General features: G+C 39.4%; 1 protein-coding gene across 1 annotated transcript; it reads right to left on the bottom strand.

Moving 5' to 3' along the window:
- Positions 1-253: 253 nt before the first annotated feature.
- On the bottom strand, positions 254-19,913 carry lamb4 (laminin, beta 4). Its single transcript, XM_072673705.1, has 34 exons — positions 19,877-19,913; positions 19,315-19,472; positions 17,125-17,260; positions 15,920-15,993; positions 15,627-15,815; positions 15,475-15,538; positions 14,905-15,119; positions 14,350-14,470; positions 13,880-14,068; positions 13,593-13,748; positions 12,411-12,520; positions 12,235-12,314; positions 11,755-11,911; positions 11,137-11,424; positions 10,867-11,052; positions 10,434-10,543; positions 10,116-10,236; positions 9,800-9,977; positions 9,341-9,484; positions 8,895-9,126; positions 8,554-8,711; positions 8,049-8,273; positions 6,847-7,058; positions 6,647-6,743; positions 6,067-6,430; positions 5,316-5,476; positions 5,028-5,227; positions 2,499-2,684; positions 2,184-2,328; positions 1,722-1,929; positions 1,502-1,637; positions 1,218-1,385; positions 914-1,067; positions 254-821 (listed from the first exon to the last, which is right to left on the bottom strand). The coding sequence occupies exons 1-34, from the start codon at positions 19,911-19,913 to the stop codon at positions 682-684; spliced, it is 5,499 nt and encodes a 1,832-aa protein (XP_072529806.1). The 3' UTR covers positions 254-681.
- Between the last annotated feature and the right edge of the window lie 1,138 nt (positions 19,914-21,051).

Below are 21,051 nucleotides of genomic sequence, written 5' to 3'. Positions count from 1 at the left end.
GTTTAATCTTATTACATTTCCAGCTTGCTTGGTACAGCTGTTTACAAAAAAAATGTTCAAGAAAAGCACCAATAAAAACTTTGATAATACTATCTTGCCGTGACATAACATTGACTACAAAGTATCTATTGTGGGAAGCCTAAATGTATACTTGTTTACTTAAATGTTTCAAAACTGGAACCACAATAAACTCCCTGAGATACAGACAACACTGACAGTGAGCAGTGTGCTGATTTTTAATGCACAATCAGGGACAAGCCCTCTCAAAAATGTTACTCATGACTATTTTTGCACAAAAATGACTGTCCTTTTTAACCCTAAGCCCTTCTCCAAATAATCATGTGTACGTTCTAGTTTTGGAACATGTTTAAAATCTAAATCTACACTTATATTTTTAGATTAGCCTAACACATACAGTGGAACCCAGCACTATATAAAATCCTGGTGTCATATAAACATAAATATATTTCCCATTATTTATTATTGTCTAAACCAAATACAACCCACTTAAGCATCTCTGATACTTGCTGAGATCCTGTTTCCACAAATTCGAGAAAATAGGACACAATTAGTCCCAGAAAGTCCAGTAACAGCAGCATTTCCCAGTGCTTCTACTGTATGGTGACCCTTTAGCAGAGGCACGCAACACTGGAATTAGTTGTTAGGGTGAGTACTGTGTGCCTAAGTGGTGCACAGCAAATAATTCTCGACTTTTCCACCAATGTATTTCTGCAAGTCCTCTGCCTCCAACCGGAGAATCTCCAACACTGTCATTTTCTCCTCTTTATTTTTGGCTAAGTCCCGAATTCTTTTCTCCAAGACTGAAACCAATTGGAAAAAAGACAAATTTAAGCATGCAGTAAGCTTTGATCATAGAACACATATGTATATGTATATGCACAGATAGTCATACCTTCAATTTGCTTGATTTTATCCTCAATATCTTTTGCCATATTTTCTGCTTCCATCTTTATGTTGTTCAGGCGCTCAATGGCAGTACCGCTAGTGCTTTGGGTTTTGTTTTTCTCAGTCAGATTTTTGAACTTTTCTATTACTTCTTGAAGGTCCTGAAATTACATTAACAATGTAAAATAAAGACAAAAGAACAGTTATTTTTATAATCTTATGCATCTGTGTCCCCCATAATTGTTTATAATGCAAATTGCAAATAATGTGTAGGCTACAGACTATGTAGGCTATGAGCTGGTGCGACTGACCTTGCTAGCGTCTGTGGCATTGACTAAAGCTGCATCAGCAGCAGCTTTTGCCTCAGTGGCCTGAGCCTGATTCATTGCATTTTTATTTTTCAGAGCCTCGATTTCATCCAGCAGTGGTTTGGTCGGAGTGTTCAAATTATCTTCAGCATTCTTGAGTTTATCTGTGCTCTGTGGAAATGGTGATAAAACACATACACCGATACACAAGATAATGCATAGCATTTAAATAAAAGTTCTCCAACAACTGACTCTTTTCACAATAAACTATGTGTAAAGCATTTTACCTGCTTCAGTTTTTCAGTGGCAACTTTTTTGTTGTCTTCAGTCTTGTTTAGGTCCCGTTTGATCTTGTCTTGGAGCTGGACAGCATCTCTTAGGTCCTTCTCAATCTCAGTGACATCCATCTGCTTAGCTCTGTTCCTGAAATGTAAAAAGACTGAAGGTCTATTTATTGTGTTTGTTTATTTTGAACACCTAATTTTCAATGTGTGATGAGGAACTCACAGGATTTCATCAGCCTTTTGTTTCATGTCTTTAGCCAATTCAGTTTGGTCCTGTAAGGGCTTCAGGTCCTTCTTAAACTGTGTGAAATTCCCCAGGATGTTCTGGATAGCCTGGATCATCCTCTTGATCTCATCTGGCGATCTGGGCAGCTTTATAGCCAACACAGCTGAGGCCAATATGTCAATGTCTTCTGGTTCCATCGTCTCCGCTGTGGCAAGAATGATATGGTATGTGGCACAGTGTTCACACATTTAATACCAAAAACGTTCAGGAGATCATGCTCTTCAATCTAGTCTGCTAGACTAAACTGTGTTTTGTACAAACTTCACATGAAAGAAATAATCAACATTTCTGTGTCTGTCTGCCTGTCATGACAGAGAAACAGTTTAAAACAAAAAAAAACAGTCAAAGAGTGCCTGACAATTTAACAATAGAGGCTGAGGCCACAGGAACAAGGCTTACCTGTCAAGTATTCCCTGACCTGAATAATCAGGTTTTTAGTGCTATTCTTCTCTTTCTCAAATATGATTTTACTGTTGGTGATTTTACTCATCATGTCCTGTGCTTTGTCTTTAATGCTTTCGCTCACATTTTTGACTCCTTTCATCTAAGAACAGAAATAAACTCAGTGTAAGACAAAATGTAGACTTGCACAGCAAGGGGCATGTACTTCACACAAGTAACTTTACTGAGAAAAGCAATATCTAAAAAGCACTCAGCTATAGTGATGTTGAAATGAATTGATTCTCTATAATGTGTATATGTGGTTAACCCTGCCTTTGCCTCTGCCTCTGTGAGGTTATGAAGCAGGTCACGGATGCCTTTGTCAGTTTTTTGCGCTGTGTCCAAGGCATTTTTACTGACAGGAGAACTGCCTGTACAAGACGGCCCACCACACTTCCCACACAGAGCACCACCACACTTTGCCTTCTTACACTCTACATCACCTGGAGCTCCACAGATCTGTGACAGAAAGAATTGTTCACAAACACATCAGCACTGGTGTCATTGAATAAGCTTAATGTCAATGATAACAGAAGACACTTTTTAAATAACTTTTTTGTGGTTTAGTGTTTAAGTCTAGATTCATCATGAATGGTGTTTACATGCACTCCACAGTCTGATTTTGTCAGTAGTCTGTTCAATCCGTTTATGTGCACTAAAATGTAAAATAATCAGATAATGGGAAAACTCTGGGTTTACATGAATCAGGCTATAAATGGAGTTCTTCTTTGCAACCAGCCAATAATCTCACAGAAACATGTGATGTAAACTTCAAACTTCCTGCTGCAGCTTTTTATATACAGTGAGTCCAAGAAGTATTTGATCCCTTGCTGATTTTCTTTGTTTGCCCACTAATAAAGACACTATCCTTCTGCACTTTTAATGGTAGATATATTCTAACATGGAGAGACAGAATATCAAGACAAAAATCCAGAATATAATTTTAAAGAATATATTTTAATTAATTTGTATTTCAATGAGGAAAATAAGTATTTGATCCCTCTTGCCAAACACACTCAATACTTAGTGGCAAAGCCTTTGTTTGCAAGCACAGCGGTGAGACGTTTGTTGTAGTTAACCACAAGTTTAGCACACACACCAGGGGGAATTTTGGCCCACTCTTCTTTGCAGATCCTCTCTAAATCATGAAGGTTGGTGGGCTGTCGCTTGGCAACTCTGACCTTCAGCTCCCTCCATAGATTTTCGATCGGATTGAGGTCTGGCGACTGGCTGGGCCACTCCATGACCTTAATGTGATTTTTCTTGAGCCAATCCTTTGTTGCCTTTGCTGTATGTTTAGGGTCGTTATCATGTTGGAAGACCCAACCACGGCCCATTTTCAGATCCCTGGCAGAGGGGAGGAGGTTGTCCCTCAGGATTGTGCGGTACATGGCTCCATCCATCTTCCCAGTGATGCGGTGAAGTAGCCCTGTACCCTTGGCAGAGAAACACCCCCAAAACATTATGCTTCCACCTCCATGCTTGACGGTGGGCACAGTGTTCTTGGGGTCATAGGCAGCATTTTTCTTCCTCCACACATGGCGGGTGGAGTTGAGGCCAAAAAGTTCAATTTTGGTCTCGTCTGACCACAAAACCTTCTCCCAATAACTTGGTTCATCTTTCAAATGATCATTGGCATACTTGAGGCGCGCCTCCACATGTGCTCTCTTCAGCAGGGGTACCTTTCGGGCACTGCAGGATGTGAATCCATTGTTGCGCAAAGTGTTGCCAATTGTTTCCTTGCAAACTGTGGTCCCAGCTGCCTTCAGGTCATTTGCTAACTCCTGCCGAGTGGTTGCAGGACGATTTCTGACTGTTCTCAGCATCATTGCCACCCCACGAGGCGAAATCTTCTTTGGAGCACCGGGCCGAGGTCTGTTGATTGTCATGTTATACTCTTTAAACTTTCTGATAATTGCACCAATAGTTGTTACTTTCACATCCAACACCTTACTAATCTTTTTGTAGCCCATTCCAGCTTTGTGAAGGTCAACAATTCTGACTCTGAGGTCCTGTGACAGCTCTTTGGTTTTACCCATGTTGGAGACTTGAAATCTGTGTGATCTGTCTGATTCTGTGGACAGGTGTTTTTCACACAAGTGATTAGTGAGAACAGGTGGCTTCAGGTCAGGTAACAAGTTGATTGGGAGTGTCTAACTGGTCTGTAAAAGCCAGAACTGCTAATGAATACTAAGGGATCAAATACTTATTTCACTCCATGAAATACAAATCAATTAATATATATTCCTTAGATTTATTTTCTGGATTTTCTTTTTAATATTCTGTCTCTCCATGTAAGAATACATCTACCATTAAAAGTATAGAATGATCATGTCTTTATTAGTGGGCCAACGAAGAAAATCAGCAAGGGATCAAATACTTCTTGGACTCACTGTACTTGGACCCAGCAAATATGGATTTTAATTTTTAAATGGTTTCTAAAAGTTTGCAATGCTGCCCTTCTTACAGCTTTCCTGACTGAGAATACTGAAAGAAATCAGAGTAAGCTAAGTAAGCAGAGTAAACTGTCTATTTGCTATAGTACTAATTATGCAATTATATTATAGACAATAACATGACAGAATTAATTGCCTAGTAATAATAAGTGTATGTGCAATTGACATTCTGCAACTCCGCAAATGTCTTTCTACAATACAAGAGAGAAAAAACAATAGTAACTTAAATATACAGTCTTCTACTGGCACCGACAGATGTGGCATAGCTTGAATATTTACAATCACTTACATAAAGGACTTTCAAACAAGTTGTAACTACAGATCAGTACCACTTCTTGTATCTTACCTCCTCATTCAGTCTGGCCACACTGAGCAGTCTGACCTTCTTCTCCAGTATGTCCAAGGGCCTCTGCTGGCATTTGGCCAGCTCTTGCTTAGTGTCCTGCCGGATCTGCCTGGAGGCGTCCAAAAAGCCTTTAGCCTCTTTCACCCGCTCTTCATCTTTCATGAAGTTAGCATAGAGCTTTCTGATCTTCTCCAGAGTGTCTACAAAAAGGCAGCCCAGGTTATTTAATAGAATGACAGGATTTAAATGCATAATCCTCACTATGTGGTTTTCTTTTAGCAAGCTTACCATTCAGTGTCTTTAGGTCTATTTTTGGGCCTTCTTCAATTCTTCTCTTCAGGCCCTCCAGCAGCCTCTTGAACTCATGGTGAATATTATCAATTTCATTGTTTAGCAGCTGAGATGGGTCAATAATAATTGTGTTTGGATCTATGGTTTCTGTTATGTTTCTAAAATATAAGGGGAATAAAAAACATTCATTTTTCAAGATTTTACCATTTTCAAAATCATATCTTGTGTCTTATGTAATTTATATAAGCATAGCAAAGATAAAAGGTGGCCAAATAGCTATCAACTCAACAGGATGACTAAGTAGAGGAGCATTATGTGAGAACTGGCATTTTTTTGCTCCTGGGCTCCCCCTGCAGTAGGTGAGTGTAATTCATTTTTACACCACAGCCATAAATAAAAATCACGCTTTGAGCTCCCCCTCATGGACAGTTGTACACATGCATTTGTTGACAAGTTGAAGGATACAGAACTGGCAAAGTCAACATCTAAAGTGAAAGATGCATGTGGACTGGCAAGGCAGAGTAATATTACAGAATACCACACAAATATATTGTGGGTTATGTAGCATTACACAGTTCTCGTGAGGGGTTTCATGTAGCTCTACCAATGTTACATAGTGCAGTAGCATGGCAATGACAGAGATGACTAAAGCTGCTATTTTAAGGTAAAATGCTACATAATTTTCCTTTAATTTGAATAATTGATGTCTAGAATTTTTAAGACATCAGAATCATTTCTTACACTGTACCTGATCTGATTCAGGAGCTGCTCTATGGTGCCCAGTTCCACCTGATCATGTCCAAGCATGTTAGACAAGTTGTTCAGCTTCTCATTCAATTCCTGCATCCGTTTCTGGAGCTGTGCATCGCTGGGGGCAGTACCGGGACGAAGAATCAAAGAAGCCATCACTGTAGTCGACTGTGAGATGTCAGTGACACTTTTTCCCCACAGTAAGAAACAGGCGTGGCAGGGCTCGCAGGCAGGGAAGGCTGGGTTATGCCCTGGAGAACACTCATCACAGAAAATACCGCTCACTCCAGGTCGACACATACACTCACCAGTGTAAGGGTCACAGCCAGGGAAGATGGTGCCCTCCATGTTACAGTCACAGGCTAGAAGGTCAGATGAAATTTATAATGTTGTTTAAATGATGTTTTAGAAAGATTTAGAGATTGCTATAATATATATATTTATATATATATATATATATATATAGAAAAGTTGTTTTATGGCATCGCTCCAAAGGTCCATTCTGGCACTAATGTTTGAAAGCATTTAAAAAACAGTCACACTGATTTAACACTCTGTACTGTTAAAAAGCCACTTACATATGCACTGAATGTCTGGGTTTCCAAAGTGATTCTCTGCACATTGGTCACACTGCTTGCCGCCATATTCTCGCTCACAGGGACAATGGCCTGTAATCTAAATACGGAGAAAACATAGATTGTATTTATGTGGATTTATCAGACACATCTACACATTTTATTAACAGTGCAGGTTTTGGCTATGTAAAACTGAGCATCACCTTGTCACACAGGTTGCTGAGAGAGTGCAGTGAGTTACAATCACAAGGCAGACAGCCGGACTGCAGGTTCCAGTACCCATCCTCACACTGATCACACAACGTCCCCACCACACCAGCACGGCACGGGCACTGTCCAGTCACCGCATCACAGAAACATGGCCCAGCCGATGGGCATCTTGTCAGCTCTGTCCCCAGTCGGTCACAGGTACACTCTGTGAACAAACACACACACTGCTAGGTAAAAGTCTTTTGAGAAGACAAACAATATAGAGAGCTGCTTTTTTGAGCAGTGTTTATTAGTTCAAACAAACACACTAGCATTAGAATAAAAAGCAGTACACAAATAAGCAATACATTGTCATTTGATGTGCGTCAGTGCGTACGCCATTTCTGAAGCTCTTAACAAGGAAGGCATTTGTAATGTAGTCTTTAATGCTGCATTTTACAGCCTATCATAAATGACATGGGACACCCTTTTTAAGTTTCCATTATTAACTCAAATTTATGCAAAATGTTTTTTAATAAACAGAATTAAGTGTTCCAAGTTCAGTAAACAAGAGCTAGAACGGAAATTAGCCAGTTGGCTGAATTAAGGAAACAGCTAACAGGGGGGGGGGAAATTGTCCATGGAAAACATAATAACTGTGACACTGGAAAGCCATTATTGTGCCTCAATATGGAAAATAGATAATCTATGGATAATAGAAAATCTCCTGTTTTAATCTTGAAAACAGTTCTAGCAATACAGCAATTTAAACTGAATACAGATTGATCTTAGAATGTTTCTTAAGAGCAAAATGAAGAAAAAAAAGAGAACTAAGATTTTACTCCTGAGCTGAGTTTAATGCCTCAAAAAGCTACATCACAAAATTATTACATACAATTACTCTGACTTATGTCAGCAATATCATATCTATGATAGATACCTAAAATATATTGGTGGTACAATTCTGACAGAAACCAGATTTCTTTATATTTACCAGCATCTTACCTTCGTCTGCATCACATATAAAGCTTACTTCAGAATACTTGTGTAGGTTTGCTGGTCATTTTGCAGAGCAAATGGCTATATCTGCACTGTAGATATTATGACCCACTGAAATTCCCCTCTAAGGTTCAATAAGCCTGTGTATTTAGTAGATAGATCCTTAGGCAGGCTGTTGCTAAAAAGGTCTGTTCTACATTCTGGACACATACTGTACCTCGGCAGTCCTGGAGTAGTGCGTTGCCATAGTAACCAGGTTTGCAGGTCTGACAGTTAGGCCCGTAAGTGTTGTGCAAGCAGTGGAGACACTCGCCGCTCACAGCGTCACATGCCTCACCATCACGAGGGTCAATGTTATTGTTGCAGGGACACTCCTTGCACCTAGTGCCTGGCAACAACAAGTTACCATAGTAACCAGGAGCACATGCATCACACTGAAAGCCTGTGGAAAGTAGGAGAAGCAGTGGAAAATCTTCATTCTTCATTCCTCTCAAATCTCATTCAACACTACAAGTGTGGTAAATTTGCTGCATGGGAACACAATGTGCAAAAGCTATCACAAATGCTTGCCTCTTCAGAATGACTGCCTTTACTGTTTATTAGACATTAGTTTATGTTATTTACTTTGATTTCAGTTTTAGATTGAATGCATCCTCTGTTGGGTAACTAATGTCAGTGAGGCAGTATGTTTAGCTTCATTAAATTAAGGTGAAAGATTAGACCTTGATGTCCTGTCTCGCATTCACAGGTGGGGACTAAAGAATTTGGGTCCTTGCTGCAGGAGCGCGCAAAAAAACGTCCACTGCCCTTTACATCTGGACACAGGCAAGGCCTGCAGTTCTCTCTGGAGACAGGGTCCCCAAAGTAACCCTCAACACATCTGCAGTACAACAAAGAACTCATGTGACTTCAGAGAACACTTCAGTTTTAAGCTTCAGATAACTGCTACTGAAGGAAGGTTGGAAGTCCAAAACAATGATTATATACAATATGTATATAATCTATATTTTAGTACTAAGCCTAAGCATAATCTACCAATAATCTTACTGATATATGTTCTTACCTTTCACAGTGGGGCCCAGTTGAATGTCCATTACAATTCAGGCACAATCCAGTAACAGGGTCACAAAGGTCAGCAAGCCCATTGCACTGACAACGTTCACAGTTCGGAAAACCAAAGTATCCAGGCAGGCAACGGTCACAACGTTGGCCTGTGACCTCGTTACGACAAGGACACTGTCCGGTTCTGTAGTCACACACTTCTGCTCTGGAGCCTGAAGGCTCACAGTTACATGCTAGATAGAGTGAAGAGGGGTTTATGGGCCCAATGATTATTTAATAAAAAAAAAAAATAATAATAATAATAATAATAATATGCTTAATATATGTCACCTTTCCAAAGCTTCAGAATAAAGAGCTTTAATTAAATCTTTTGTATCAATGACCTTGTCTTTTCTTAAGCTGAACGTTTAGTATAGCTTCTTGGTGACTTTGATGTGTATTACTTACGTGAGCAGCCATTTGGCCCAAACCCATATGTTAAGGGGGCACAAGTGTCACAGCAGCGGCCAATCACATTGGGTTTGCAGTCACACTGTCCTCCAAATTTACTGCAGGATGAGCTAGAGGCTCCTTGGGGGTTGCATTTGCAAGCTAGAAAAGAAAACACACAGTTATGATAGACTTAGATAAAAAGGTCATCATACTACCTCTACATGCCACTTTGAGGATTTCTCAAGCTTTGTGCTAATTCTTGCCATGTATGACTTTATGATCACTATGAGCAACCTCACACTCTTGTCACAAGCAAGGATCAATATTCCCTTATTCTCTGAGTCATGTCATATACATTCATTGTCTTCATATGCAAATATTTATTTGTATTGTCAAACACAGTAACTTCTTATCAGTCAGGTTTGGCTGTAGGAAAACATATTCTCTTTATTTCTTTAGGTATAGGATACTCACCAATCGCACCATTATGTATATAGGCAGACATGCTGGACACCAATTGTTCGCACACTTCTGGCAGGGTGTGTTTTCCTGCTCGTTCAACTAACTCCACACACTGGTACTGCTGATACTGAGCCAGGGCTTGCTCAGAGCAGAAATTTGGAAGAGACTGCATCTTTGGAATAAGTCCCATCTGAAACAGGATCATGTTCAAGTGATTAAAAAAATTCTCAGAGGCTTGCTGGCTCATTAAACCAGCTCATTATGTGTGAGTTTTTTATCATTTATTGAATATATGGTCATTGGTGTTGGGAAATTTGAAAAAGCGTACAGAATCAATCAGAATGTGTGATCTGCAGTAAGGGTCTGGATTGGATCGTTTCTCAAAAGTGATATCCACATAATACCGCACGCCAGAACTGAGGCAAACTGGATGATCCAAAGTGGCTGCCCTGCACGAAGTAGAATATTAAAAAAAACAAAAAAAAACAATCAGCAACAGATCAGCTGCAATGGTGAGCTACTTTAAGAAACATGGTAGGGGACCAAGAGTCACACAGTGTAACTCTGATCAAATGGAAAGAAAAAAAGGTGTTCAATGTTTCATTTTAGGCTTTAGGTTTCATCTATTATGAGGACCATTTCTCACCTCCGGGTGCTGGGAAGCATTACTGTTTTCTCAGATGGATCAATTGAGCAGTTTTCATCGTAAGGTCCTAAAGGTATAACTTTCACAGTAGCTGCCCAGTCCTCTGTGGACTACATACATACAGCAAAATACAGATAAACAATTATTAATTGCACTGTCTACATAATCATATACCACACATATTAAACTTTAGTGCACCACTGATATTTGCTGGTGGTAAACAAGTCAATTTCCTCAAATGGAAACTGGAAATGGTCCATTACAAAATGCGATGATAAAATGTCTCTCATTCTATTTGGAATCAAACTTTCTCCTTGAGAATCATTAGTCAGTTGTCTGGCAAGTAACAGGAGTTGCTGGGAGTTTGGTATCTGTAGTAATGTCACAATAAAAATTAGGATGTATGAAATGTCAAGAAGTAACTAATGCAAACCTCAGCTTCATAGCGAATAACAAGATGGTAGTTAAGATTTAACGGGATGTTGGTGACAGCAAATCTGAGCCCTGCTCCATCTTGAACTCGCACAAATCCTGGCCCAGTCCAAGTCACAGGTACATCTGAGGTATGTGGTCGAAAGATGATCTGATGAGTTGATCCCGGCTGCAGGGAAATTGTCCTCTGGAAGAAAAAGACCAAATCAAGACATATGCTGTATATGCAATAGGTTGGACTCGGCTAAATGATTCACTGTTCTGACCATACCTGGCTTTGTCTTTTCTTTCGACTATGTCGCCTCTCACGCTTGACCACCACAAACTTCCCATCGCGCAACGTAAACTCATAACCCCTGCTTCTGAAGTACTGCTCACATCTAGGCAGAGCGGCTGGTTCCTTGAGGGGTGCTGGAGAAGGTGTTTCAAAGTGTATAGGTGGGTAGTAAGGGGTAGGAGAAGGTTTATGAGCTTGGGTCCCTGGGCGGCAGTAAGGACGTGGAGGAGGCTTGACTGTTGTGGGAAATGCGTATGGTATTGGGGGATCGGTTGGCCTCACCTAAGAAGCAAAGAGAACCAAAGAGAACTTCACTTTTCATTTGATTGTAATAAAGTTTTGCCCATATGCAGTGCTTAAGGATATGCCGTTTTATCTGTCCACTCTATGCAAAAAGTAAAATATTTATATTTTGTAGTGCCATACAGAAATACTGCATAAAGAAATCTGCACAGAGAATGAGTTACTCTTCTGTATCCTGACCAACCTTACTACTACAGTACTAAAGCCTGAAGTATGCTCTGTGAGATCTCTACATGTTAAGCTTTCATAAAACAAAAGAAAACATTGAAAATAAGATAAGTATGGGCAGTTTCCATCATGGTCACCCACCAGATAAAAGGAGCACTTGGTGTCCAGAGGAGCTGTATTTTCAGCCTCATAGATATAGAAGTCGAGAGGCGCCAGAAAGTAGCCAGGTGCAGGCTCACTGCAGCTGAGTCCAATAATATTAGCTCTGCACTGGCACTGTCCACTCACAGAGGAGCACCTAAGCATACATACATACACATATGTGAGGTTACACTTTTCAAAAGACAAGCATGTGCACATACACGTGCAATTAAGGGTCAATTTGCAATTATCTGTAAAAAATCTGTATTAATATAGTTTTTTCCTCAGAGTTTTTTTACTTCTATTATTTATATTGTGTATATATTGGTAGTTTATCTACATTTTGCATTTGAATGTCTTGCTAGCCCTTTGCTGCTGTGATACAGTGAATTTCCCCACTGTGGGACTAAGGACTAGGATTATCTTATCTTATCTTAAATGACATCTAAGAAACATGCTATTAGGCAACTACCATCTTACACAGTACTGAAAGCTCCTCCAATGTCACAGTCACAAGGTAAGCAGCCATACACTGTATTTCCTAACCCCCAGTATCCTGCCTGAAAAAATAAACGAGAACATTTTCCATAAAAATCTAAATTGCATGAAATTATATGAATTTTGTAGCAAAGTGAAATCATGTTTGTTGGACTTACTACACACTGATCGCATTCTGGTCCATGGGCAAAGTCTTCACAAATGCATCGGCCTGTGGTCTGGTCACATGGGGAAGTGCGTCTGCTGCCCAAGGGGTTGCATCTACATCCTGCACATGTATACATTTTAGTCTGTATACTTTAAGCCTTATCAAAAAATAGAAACCAATTTATCCCCTCAGCTTGTTATCAACTAGTGTGGAAGAGGAGGAGGAACCAACCGCCAATCACACCGGTTTTCTTATACGTCCCAGGATCGCTTCGCTCACACCAGTTACAGAGAATATGAAATATACACCAGTTAAAACTTCACTTTCTTCACTTAAATTAAATTACAATCTGGTCTTCACCACACAGATTTTTGAAAGTGTGCCATACCCCAAACAGAGGAGATTCCTGAGAACCTCAGGAAAAAGAGCTGGAAGAGTTTACAGATGGAGGAAATTTAGCACCACTGTTACTCTCTCAAGGAGTGGTCTTCCAGCACAAATTACTCAAGGGTGCAGTATATAATACTACATGAAGTCACAAAGAACCCCATAGCAACATCTAAGGACCTACAGGCTTCTCTGCCAGGCCTTGCATTGAGGTCCATGTTCATGAGTCCACCAACAATGAAGATTAAACAAGAATGGTTTGCATAGCAAGAAAGCAAGGAAGAAGACATTACTTTGCAAAAGAACACTTCTGTCTGTTTGCTTGTCTAAGCTTGCTCAAAATCATATGGTTAAGCCACAAGCCTATTAGAAGAATGTTCTGTGGACAGATTAATCCAAAATTGAACTTTTTGGTTTAAATGAAAAGTGTTACATTTGGCCAAAAAACCCCAATGTGTTCCAAATATTAAGCCTAATACCAACTATTAAGCATGATGGTGGCAGAGTCATGGTTTAGGGCCGCTTTGCTGCTTTGGTTCCAGGACAGCTTGGCATTATTGGTGGACCAATGCATTCTGGATTGTACCAGAGATTCTACAGGATAACGTTGTATCTGTCCATGAGCTGAAGCTTAGCCACAAGTGGGTCATGCAACAAGACAATGACCCTGAGCACACAAGTAAGTCTGCTAAGAAAGGATGAAGGAATTTAACATCTCTGCAATGGCTAAGTGAAGATTTCAGACCAAAACCCAATATAAATTTTGTGGAAGAATCAAAAAAGAGAAGTTAACGTAGACTCTTACTCTGGCAGCCACTGTCGTCTTCCTGGCTGAGACCATAAAAGCCTGACTTGCATCGGTCACAGCGTTCACCCTCTACATTCTGCTTGCACACGCAGCGACCACTCACTGGATCACACAGTCCACCATCTAGAGACCCTGCTTGGTGACAGGTGCAAGCTGCAAAACAATGCAATGAATTCATTAAAATACAATTAAAATGCATAGAAATAAGGCCTTGGATGACTCTACCTAAAGCCACTTAAAAGCTTGAAGCAATGCTAACTGCCTTTTTTTCTGAGCACACTCACGTATGCAGGCTGCTGGATCTTCTATAGAGCGCTGAGGGTCCCTGTAGTAGCGTGGCTGGCACTGCTCACATTGAGCACCCATGCGATTGTTCCTGCAGTCCTCACACACACCACCACTGACCTGTCCAGTAGCCATGTAACGGTTTAAGTCAAAACGACATCGCTCTGACTGACCATTGCAGTTGCACTCTAAGAAAAAACAAAAAACAAAAAACAGATTTATGGGTTTATATAAAAGAGTATCTGCATTTTATAATAAGAATAATAGGAATTAAATAATGCATTTTTAATTCAAATGAAAAATCAAATGTATACTTATAATAGTTAATAAAATGTCATTTTGAATGAATTTGTTTATTCATATTTTATTGAAAAGGCAATTACTTTATCTTGTGTGGTCTGGACTGTACAAAATATCTTTTACATTTACTTTGGTAGGTAAATCTGTAGGTTTTCTGAATTGAGTTTACTTTTGCAAACATGTGGGTCAGTGTTTCCAGCTGGCCTCCAGGGGGCATCATTGTAAAAGTCCTGGCACTTCTCACAATTGTTCCCAATGGTGTTGTGCTGACAAACACAGCGCCCATGAACCTTAGAGCAAAGACAATTTCACTGTTTAACACCGAAAAGAATTAAAAAAGGTTTTCCCTCAGGCCTTTAATCTAGCAAACACCAGTTATATATAATTAGCGCTAAGCTAATTGCTACAGATTCTCATTTCTTTCAATACCCAAGTATAATTACAGTTATTTTATGTGGCAACCATGGGAAATACTTTGCCAGAACAAAAAGCTGTCGACAATAGAGTTTTTTTCTGGCAAATATCTGAGGACAAATACGATTTATACTTTTATGTAAAAAAAAAAGAAAATTATGCATGTGTATTTTGTATTTTTCTATATTTAAATGTAACACTAATTGAAAACTGAAACAAATTACAAAACAGATATTCAGGTTTTAGTGTAAACAAACCTGTGTCAATTTATAAAATGCCATATACAGTGTTTACTCGTAACCACTCTCACCATGCCAAGCTCACTGAAGGTATCACCACGGGTGCTGTAAACAGGCATACATTGGCTGGCATGGCCATTGCAGAAGCAGCTTCCTCTGACCACCATCTCATAGAGGGCGTAGTAGTACTTATCCTGAGGGTTCCTCCTTCGCCGCCCAAGCAAGTTATCGCCAAGGGTGAACAGACGTGTGAAGTTCACTCGTAGGTTAGTCATGGTGATGAGCTCTAATAGCACAGGAAACTGACAGTTCTTAGATTCTTACTGTATTTACATTCAAGTAGGGCATTGTGATTGCATACATTTTACAGATGCTGTTGCATGAGTATATTAGACATGCAATCAATCACTTCATCATTAATACATATAAACACTTGCACAGTATATTATGCTTTAGTTCAATATGAACCCATCATTTGGGGTGTTCTGGGTTGTGAATGTAAGAAAACTTCAGCTCATGCAAGTTGGAAATGTACAGTATAAAAAATTTATCTGTGGTAGAATATGCCCTGGAGCAGATTTACTACAATCTCAAAGCCTTTCTGACATTTTTTTAATCTTAAAAAAAGGTACAAAGCAAACCTTGAATGGTAGGATCATAAGGATCATTAATGTGAAAGTTGGGGTCCAAAGCTTTTAACACCACCTGTGAGAAATAACATTCAGAACACACATCAATAGCAAACTTAGGTTTTTGATGAGGGTGATGCTCAAGTTTCTGAGGTTATATATACTTCTCCGTCTGTGGAGGGTTCAGGTCCAGAGTAGCGGCTGTCACAGATGAGGTCATCGATGCTCTCTGCCGGGCCTTGTGAAACCCCGGGGAAGTCGTTAGCACAGTCTGCAGCGAAGTATCGAAACACCTTCCAAGTGCGCCCAAAATCTTTAGACCTCTCCACCAGCATTGCAGCTGGTCGAAAACTCTGTACAGCAGTAGTCCAGCATAATGTGGAGTTAGCCACAAGTGACAGACAGTAAAGCTGTACATTTACAGTAAAATGACTGGGCCTTATAGTATTAAATGTACCTTGAAAGTCAGGACTAAATGGCTGAACTGAAACACAGTCTCGAGATCCAGTTGAATGCTGACTCGTTGCACACCTTTAGTTGGAGAAACAGTTTCTTATTTAAGGTCACAGATGCTGATATTTGGTAGATTTATAGGATTAAACATCCATTCCAAAAAATCTATACTTATGAGGCATTTCATAGATAAGCTTATCCAGACCAACTTACAAAAGTGATAAGTAAACCTAAAAGTACCCCTGTGAACGGCTAGAGTCCAAAGATACCCTTGAACTGATATAGCCAGTCACAAGATTCAGTGCTGATATTTAGATGTAATATCCACAATACCAGATGACTAGATACAATACATGATGCAGAAATATGAGCATTTAAAGCAGTACTGTGTAGCATTTTTACCTAAAATAACAATAACATCTTCAAAATCATTGAGAGGCTTCACTGACTGGAGAAGACTAAGAAGTGCAATTCAAGCAGCATTATGCAAGAATTGGTTGTGCTGTGCTCCTGTTCAGTGCTTGCCTACAGTCAAGAAGTGTGAACTGCACTTTGAGCCACCCCTTTACACATGCATTTGTTGACAAGCTGAGAGATACAGAACTGTCACTTGCAAGTGAAAGAAGCATGTGGACTGATGCGGTAGAGTAATATTACAGAATTTTACACAAATCTGACTCACGTTATACTGCGTTATGTAAGTCTCACAAGCTTCGTCCGGCCCGCTTCACTAAAGTCACATAACACAGTATGCAGCATGCTAAGCCCAGTGTAGCAATGATAATGATGCTAATCTACTTATTATTAAGTCAGTGGAGCATCACAATAATTTGAAGCTGTTATTTCAAGGTAAAAATGCTACATAATGTTGCTTTTGAGCATTTTATTTACAGCAAGACTAGAACTTACCACAATCCCTATGCTGATAGATGCTGGAGTTGTGCTGTGACAACTCCATGCATGAGCGTTGTTTTTGTCAGGCTACCTTTACATCTTCTTAAAGTCATTAATTCTTTAAAATAAAAAATAACTTCAAAAGTACTCAACCTATCTCTTATATTCTTGCAACTTGTCTATTTACATACACTGAAAATTGATGTTCATATTAAAGTGGGACAAATAATACACACTCTCATAGTTTAAGGGGCTCTGATTCACTCTATTCTCTCTTGTTGTTTTACACTCTTGCTATATTTCCATGAGACTCACCATTCTCAGACTGCCACCATCTCATCTTGCGCTCAGGTTCGAAAGTGGTGATGATGTTCTCTATTTGGTGGCTGTAGTGGTTGTTGTGTGGATTGTAGGGTCTCCTGGAGTCACAGGTGAAGCACTTCTGTTCGTCCTGAAGAAAAAAAGCAATGTGTACAAGGTTAGCATGTTTTAGAAGAACATTAGCAGTAGTACTTCATTCATCCAAGACATCTTTAGTCTATACACAAAATCAATCATGCTGAAAATAGTGAGAAAATACCAAAGCTTGCTCACAATTTTAGTTTAACTTTTTTTTTTTTAAAGAATATCTATCTATCACTGATTCTACCTAACATAAGGAAGTGCACATTAACTTTACCCCCTGTACCATGAGATACAAGAGGCCTGCCTTTATGTTCACAATAGTTGAAGCTATATGGAAAAATGGCTACATTGTTACAGACAAAGACATGCAATGATGCAAAAGTACTGACAGCACATCTTCACGTGTAGACGTGTGAGGACAAGACCTGTTTGATTCCAAACTAATTCCATTTCAATAGCTGCTTTATTAACGCTGAGGAATTCACACTGCTTTTGGCTTCTTAACACTGTCACTGGTTGTTTTTGGAGCAGCTGTTTCTGGAGCTGAGTCTTCAGGCCAACAAAAATAGAGCAAACACAAAATAAGTCCTTGGAGGCACACCTAGCATTCCGCCTGTATCACCTGCGCAGAGAGGGCCAAGGGTGAGAACTGAAACAGGCATAAATTAGTCTTTAGGGAGAGAAGGAGTAACAACCTATAACACTGGCAGATCAGAACATGTCTGCAGTATGCTTCCACAGGGTTGGCCACAGTGCTATCAGTCGGCACTAAGGGTAATATTCTTTTCTCTCTCTTTTATCTTTGCAGACTGCAGTGCTGACAAGTGCCAGCTTTGTGACAGGATTTTATTCTGGAAAGGTTAGGTCACAGTAGGCTTTAGTTATTTTCTGTTTTTGTTTTTTTTTGTAAAGCCTTGGCTTATATGAAGAGCAAAAGGCCTGGTCTGAACTGCAGGGAAAAAGTGGCACTGCGTAGCTAAATCCCCAAAGTAATGTAGCGTGCAGTGCCTTGCCTGAAGGCACAACAATAGAGCACAGGGCAATAACTTTGGAATCTGCCAAAGAGCGAAAACCCCTTTTTAAAGTATTTTAAATGTATAATTGGAGGTGACAGCTTTGCAATATGCTGTACATGTAGGTAGTGTATTGTCTGCACTTTACCCCATTAACCCCTTAAAAAGCCTATGGTACCACACTACCACCGCCATGCTTCACAGTTGGTATGAGGTTCTTACTTATACCAATTGTATACTTATATATAATGGGGCCTATGTTGATCTATGACAGCTTCTGTCCATGACACACTTTTCCAGAATTAAGAAGGGGTTATCTAGGTGATTCTTGGTGAACTTGAGATGTTTGAGAGTTTCTGCTGTGCTTCTCGTTCAGTATGTTTCTGATGGTTATGTTTTGAACACTGACATTGTCTAAGACAAGCATGACCTGTAGTTTGTAAATAATATTTTTGTTTTTTTGTTATTGACTGAATGATTTTATGTCTTTCTCTTGGTAAGATTTCCTGAAATAACTGACTACTGTTTCAAATATTTCTCCATTTTAGTTTTTTTCCCCCAGAAATCTTCTAAAATCTCTCCTTTCTGTGTCACAATGTGCCTGATTAGGAACGTGAGTGCTGTCAAGTTCACTGAATTTAAAGTTAGATTTAGATTCTAGTAGGCTGGCTGGAATTAAGGTTGGTAATTAGGCACTTACACTTGTTACCTATCACTGATGCTAATTAACACTTCAGTGCAATTCAGTTGGGGGGTACACCATTTCACATCTGTAAATTGCATAATTAATACCCTGTACACTGAGGACTTGACAAAAGTACCACCCTTTTGGGTCAATCTTTCTGCCAGGCTTTATAAGTACACTATTAGAACCACATTAAAGTATAAATATTTCTAAATAAATCTAAATATAATATAAAAACATGAACTCATTCAGAAATCCAGACAGGGGGCAAACTATATGCACCACTTTACACATTTACAATTGAATCAAATCCAATGCATTTCCTTTTTAGAGTGTGTGAGGATTGGAATGTAATGCTCTTCAGATATGCAAATCCACAGAATGTTGTTCCTGGGCACTGACCTCCAGATACCCCAGAATGCAGTAGTTCTGAGGTCCATTTAGACCACAGGTGGATGAGGCTGACAGCTGGGCAGCACGGCCCACCATAAGATCGCCCAGGTTGGGGTGGCACGATCCCCCACTACAGTTTTCCTGAAGATGAACAGGCACCAGCAACACTGGGAAAAAGAAAGGAAGACTGTTTAATCTCTAGCATTGATATAATTTGCGTGTCTCTCTGTACATTTTATAACTACTGCTGTTCATAAGTATTCTTAATTGCTAATCAGTAGTACAGGGATTTTTACAGATTTATTCAAAGGGGAAAAAACAACATTATGGTATATTAGACTGTGGTTCATTTGTCAGTGAGTACTTTAGACCAAGCCTTCTCCTGTCAATTACCCCATAATTTCAAATAAAAACAGTTCTGAAATTCAGGAGTGGGCAAGTGCCAGCAAGAAGATAAAAAAAATAACAGCCCTAGTTCGGCAAGTGATTGCATGTTCGTGCTGATGAGGCATCTAGAGGTAATTTCTCTGTCAGCTTCCAGCAATGTCATAGCAAATGGAAGCAGACTTACAGAGGAGCAGCACTGTAGATATGTCCTCTCGGGCCATTTCTGTCGTGGCTCCAGAAACCTTGACCTGCTGGCGGGAAGTGTAAAGAGAAGATGAGCAACTGTTGTCCAAAAACGACTAAATATCAACTAAATAAGGAATACTACACCCTTTTTGCTGCTGTCGCTTGAGGCCCATAATTACTTGAAGCAATCTTCTTACATTAACCTCTTAAACCTTAGATTTTTTTCCCCAATTATTAATTAAAACTGCATTACATTTAAAGTGTGTAACAGAAATCCTTTATATTTAATGTTTCACCTCATATGTTGCAGTTTCATAGTGACAGAGCTTCAACCAGTGTTCATTTCTAATAACTGACTGAAATCTGAATAGAATACTGTTGTTATTTACAGTCAGTGATGAATCTAGGACTTCCAAAGGGTCTGGAGCAGTGGTTCCCAAGGTCAGTCCTGAGGACTCCAAGCCCAGTACATTTTCCCTGCTCTAACACACCTGCCTCAGCTCAAGAGCAGCTAATAAATTAGTAATAAGTGTGCTGGCTGAGAGAAAGCACAAAAGTATGCATGGCGTGGAGCACCCAGAATTAGGTAGAATAAGTCTCACCTATTCTAATATATATATATATATATATATATATATATATATATATATATATATATATATATATATATATATATAGTATTAATATGCATAGTATTAATATATATATATATATATAGTATAACTTAGTATAATTCATTAATTACACAGTGATGTTCATCTAATATGCTTGTGACACTGTGTGTGAGTGTGTAATTATCATCGTAAGGTGTTTATTTGTTATCTGCAGTATAGTGACTGAGTGCCAATTCTTGCATTCCTTTACTATGTGAAGTTTCACTGTCTTTTTAATACTTCTGTCAAAGTGAAGGTCTGTATTCATGATTACAGCACTGAAATATTTTACGTCAAAACTGTCTTCATGATTCCTGCAGATGCAGTGAAACAAGGGCAGTATTTCACTGAAAGACCAAATGGAATGTCTCCTAAAAAGCCAGCGGCCTCAAGCCATCCAATTCCAGCATGTGCAGCCCTGTGAGTTCTGCAGGCAACAAGCAGCAGTAGCCTTCAGCTGAAAGGCAAGAGTGATGCATTGTTTTGAGAGTTCTGCTTTACACATACTAAAAAAGCTGAA

This window comes from Salminus brasiliensis, chromosome 2 (assembly GCF_030463535.1).
Source record: "Salminus brasiliensis chromosome 2, fSalBra1.hap2, whole genome shotgun sequence".
Classification (NCBI taxonomy): domain Eukaryota; kingdom Metazoa; phylum Chordata; class Actinopteri; order Characiformes; family Bryconidae; genus Salminus; species Salminus brasiliensis.
The sequence above is the reverse complement of the archived record's forward strand: the minus strand, read 5'-3'. Positions and strand labels throughout refer to the sequence as shown.

Excerpts from the sequence above, each read along its gene's own strand:
- lamb4 (XM_072673705.1), bottom strand. The coding sequence starts at position 19,913 with ATGGCCCGAGAGGACATATCTACAGTGCTGCTCCTCT. Across the intron at positions 11,053-11,136 it reads GAAAGAAAAGACAAAGCCAG|AGGACAATTTCCCTGCAGCC; the intron begins GTATGGTCAGAA and ends TTTTTCTTCCAG. Across the intron at positions 8,274-8,553 it reads ATGCGAGACAGGACATCAAG|GCTTTCAGTGTGATGCATGT; the intron begins GTCTAATCTTTC and ends TACTTTCCACAG.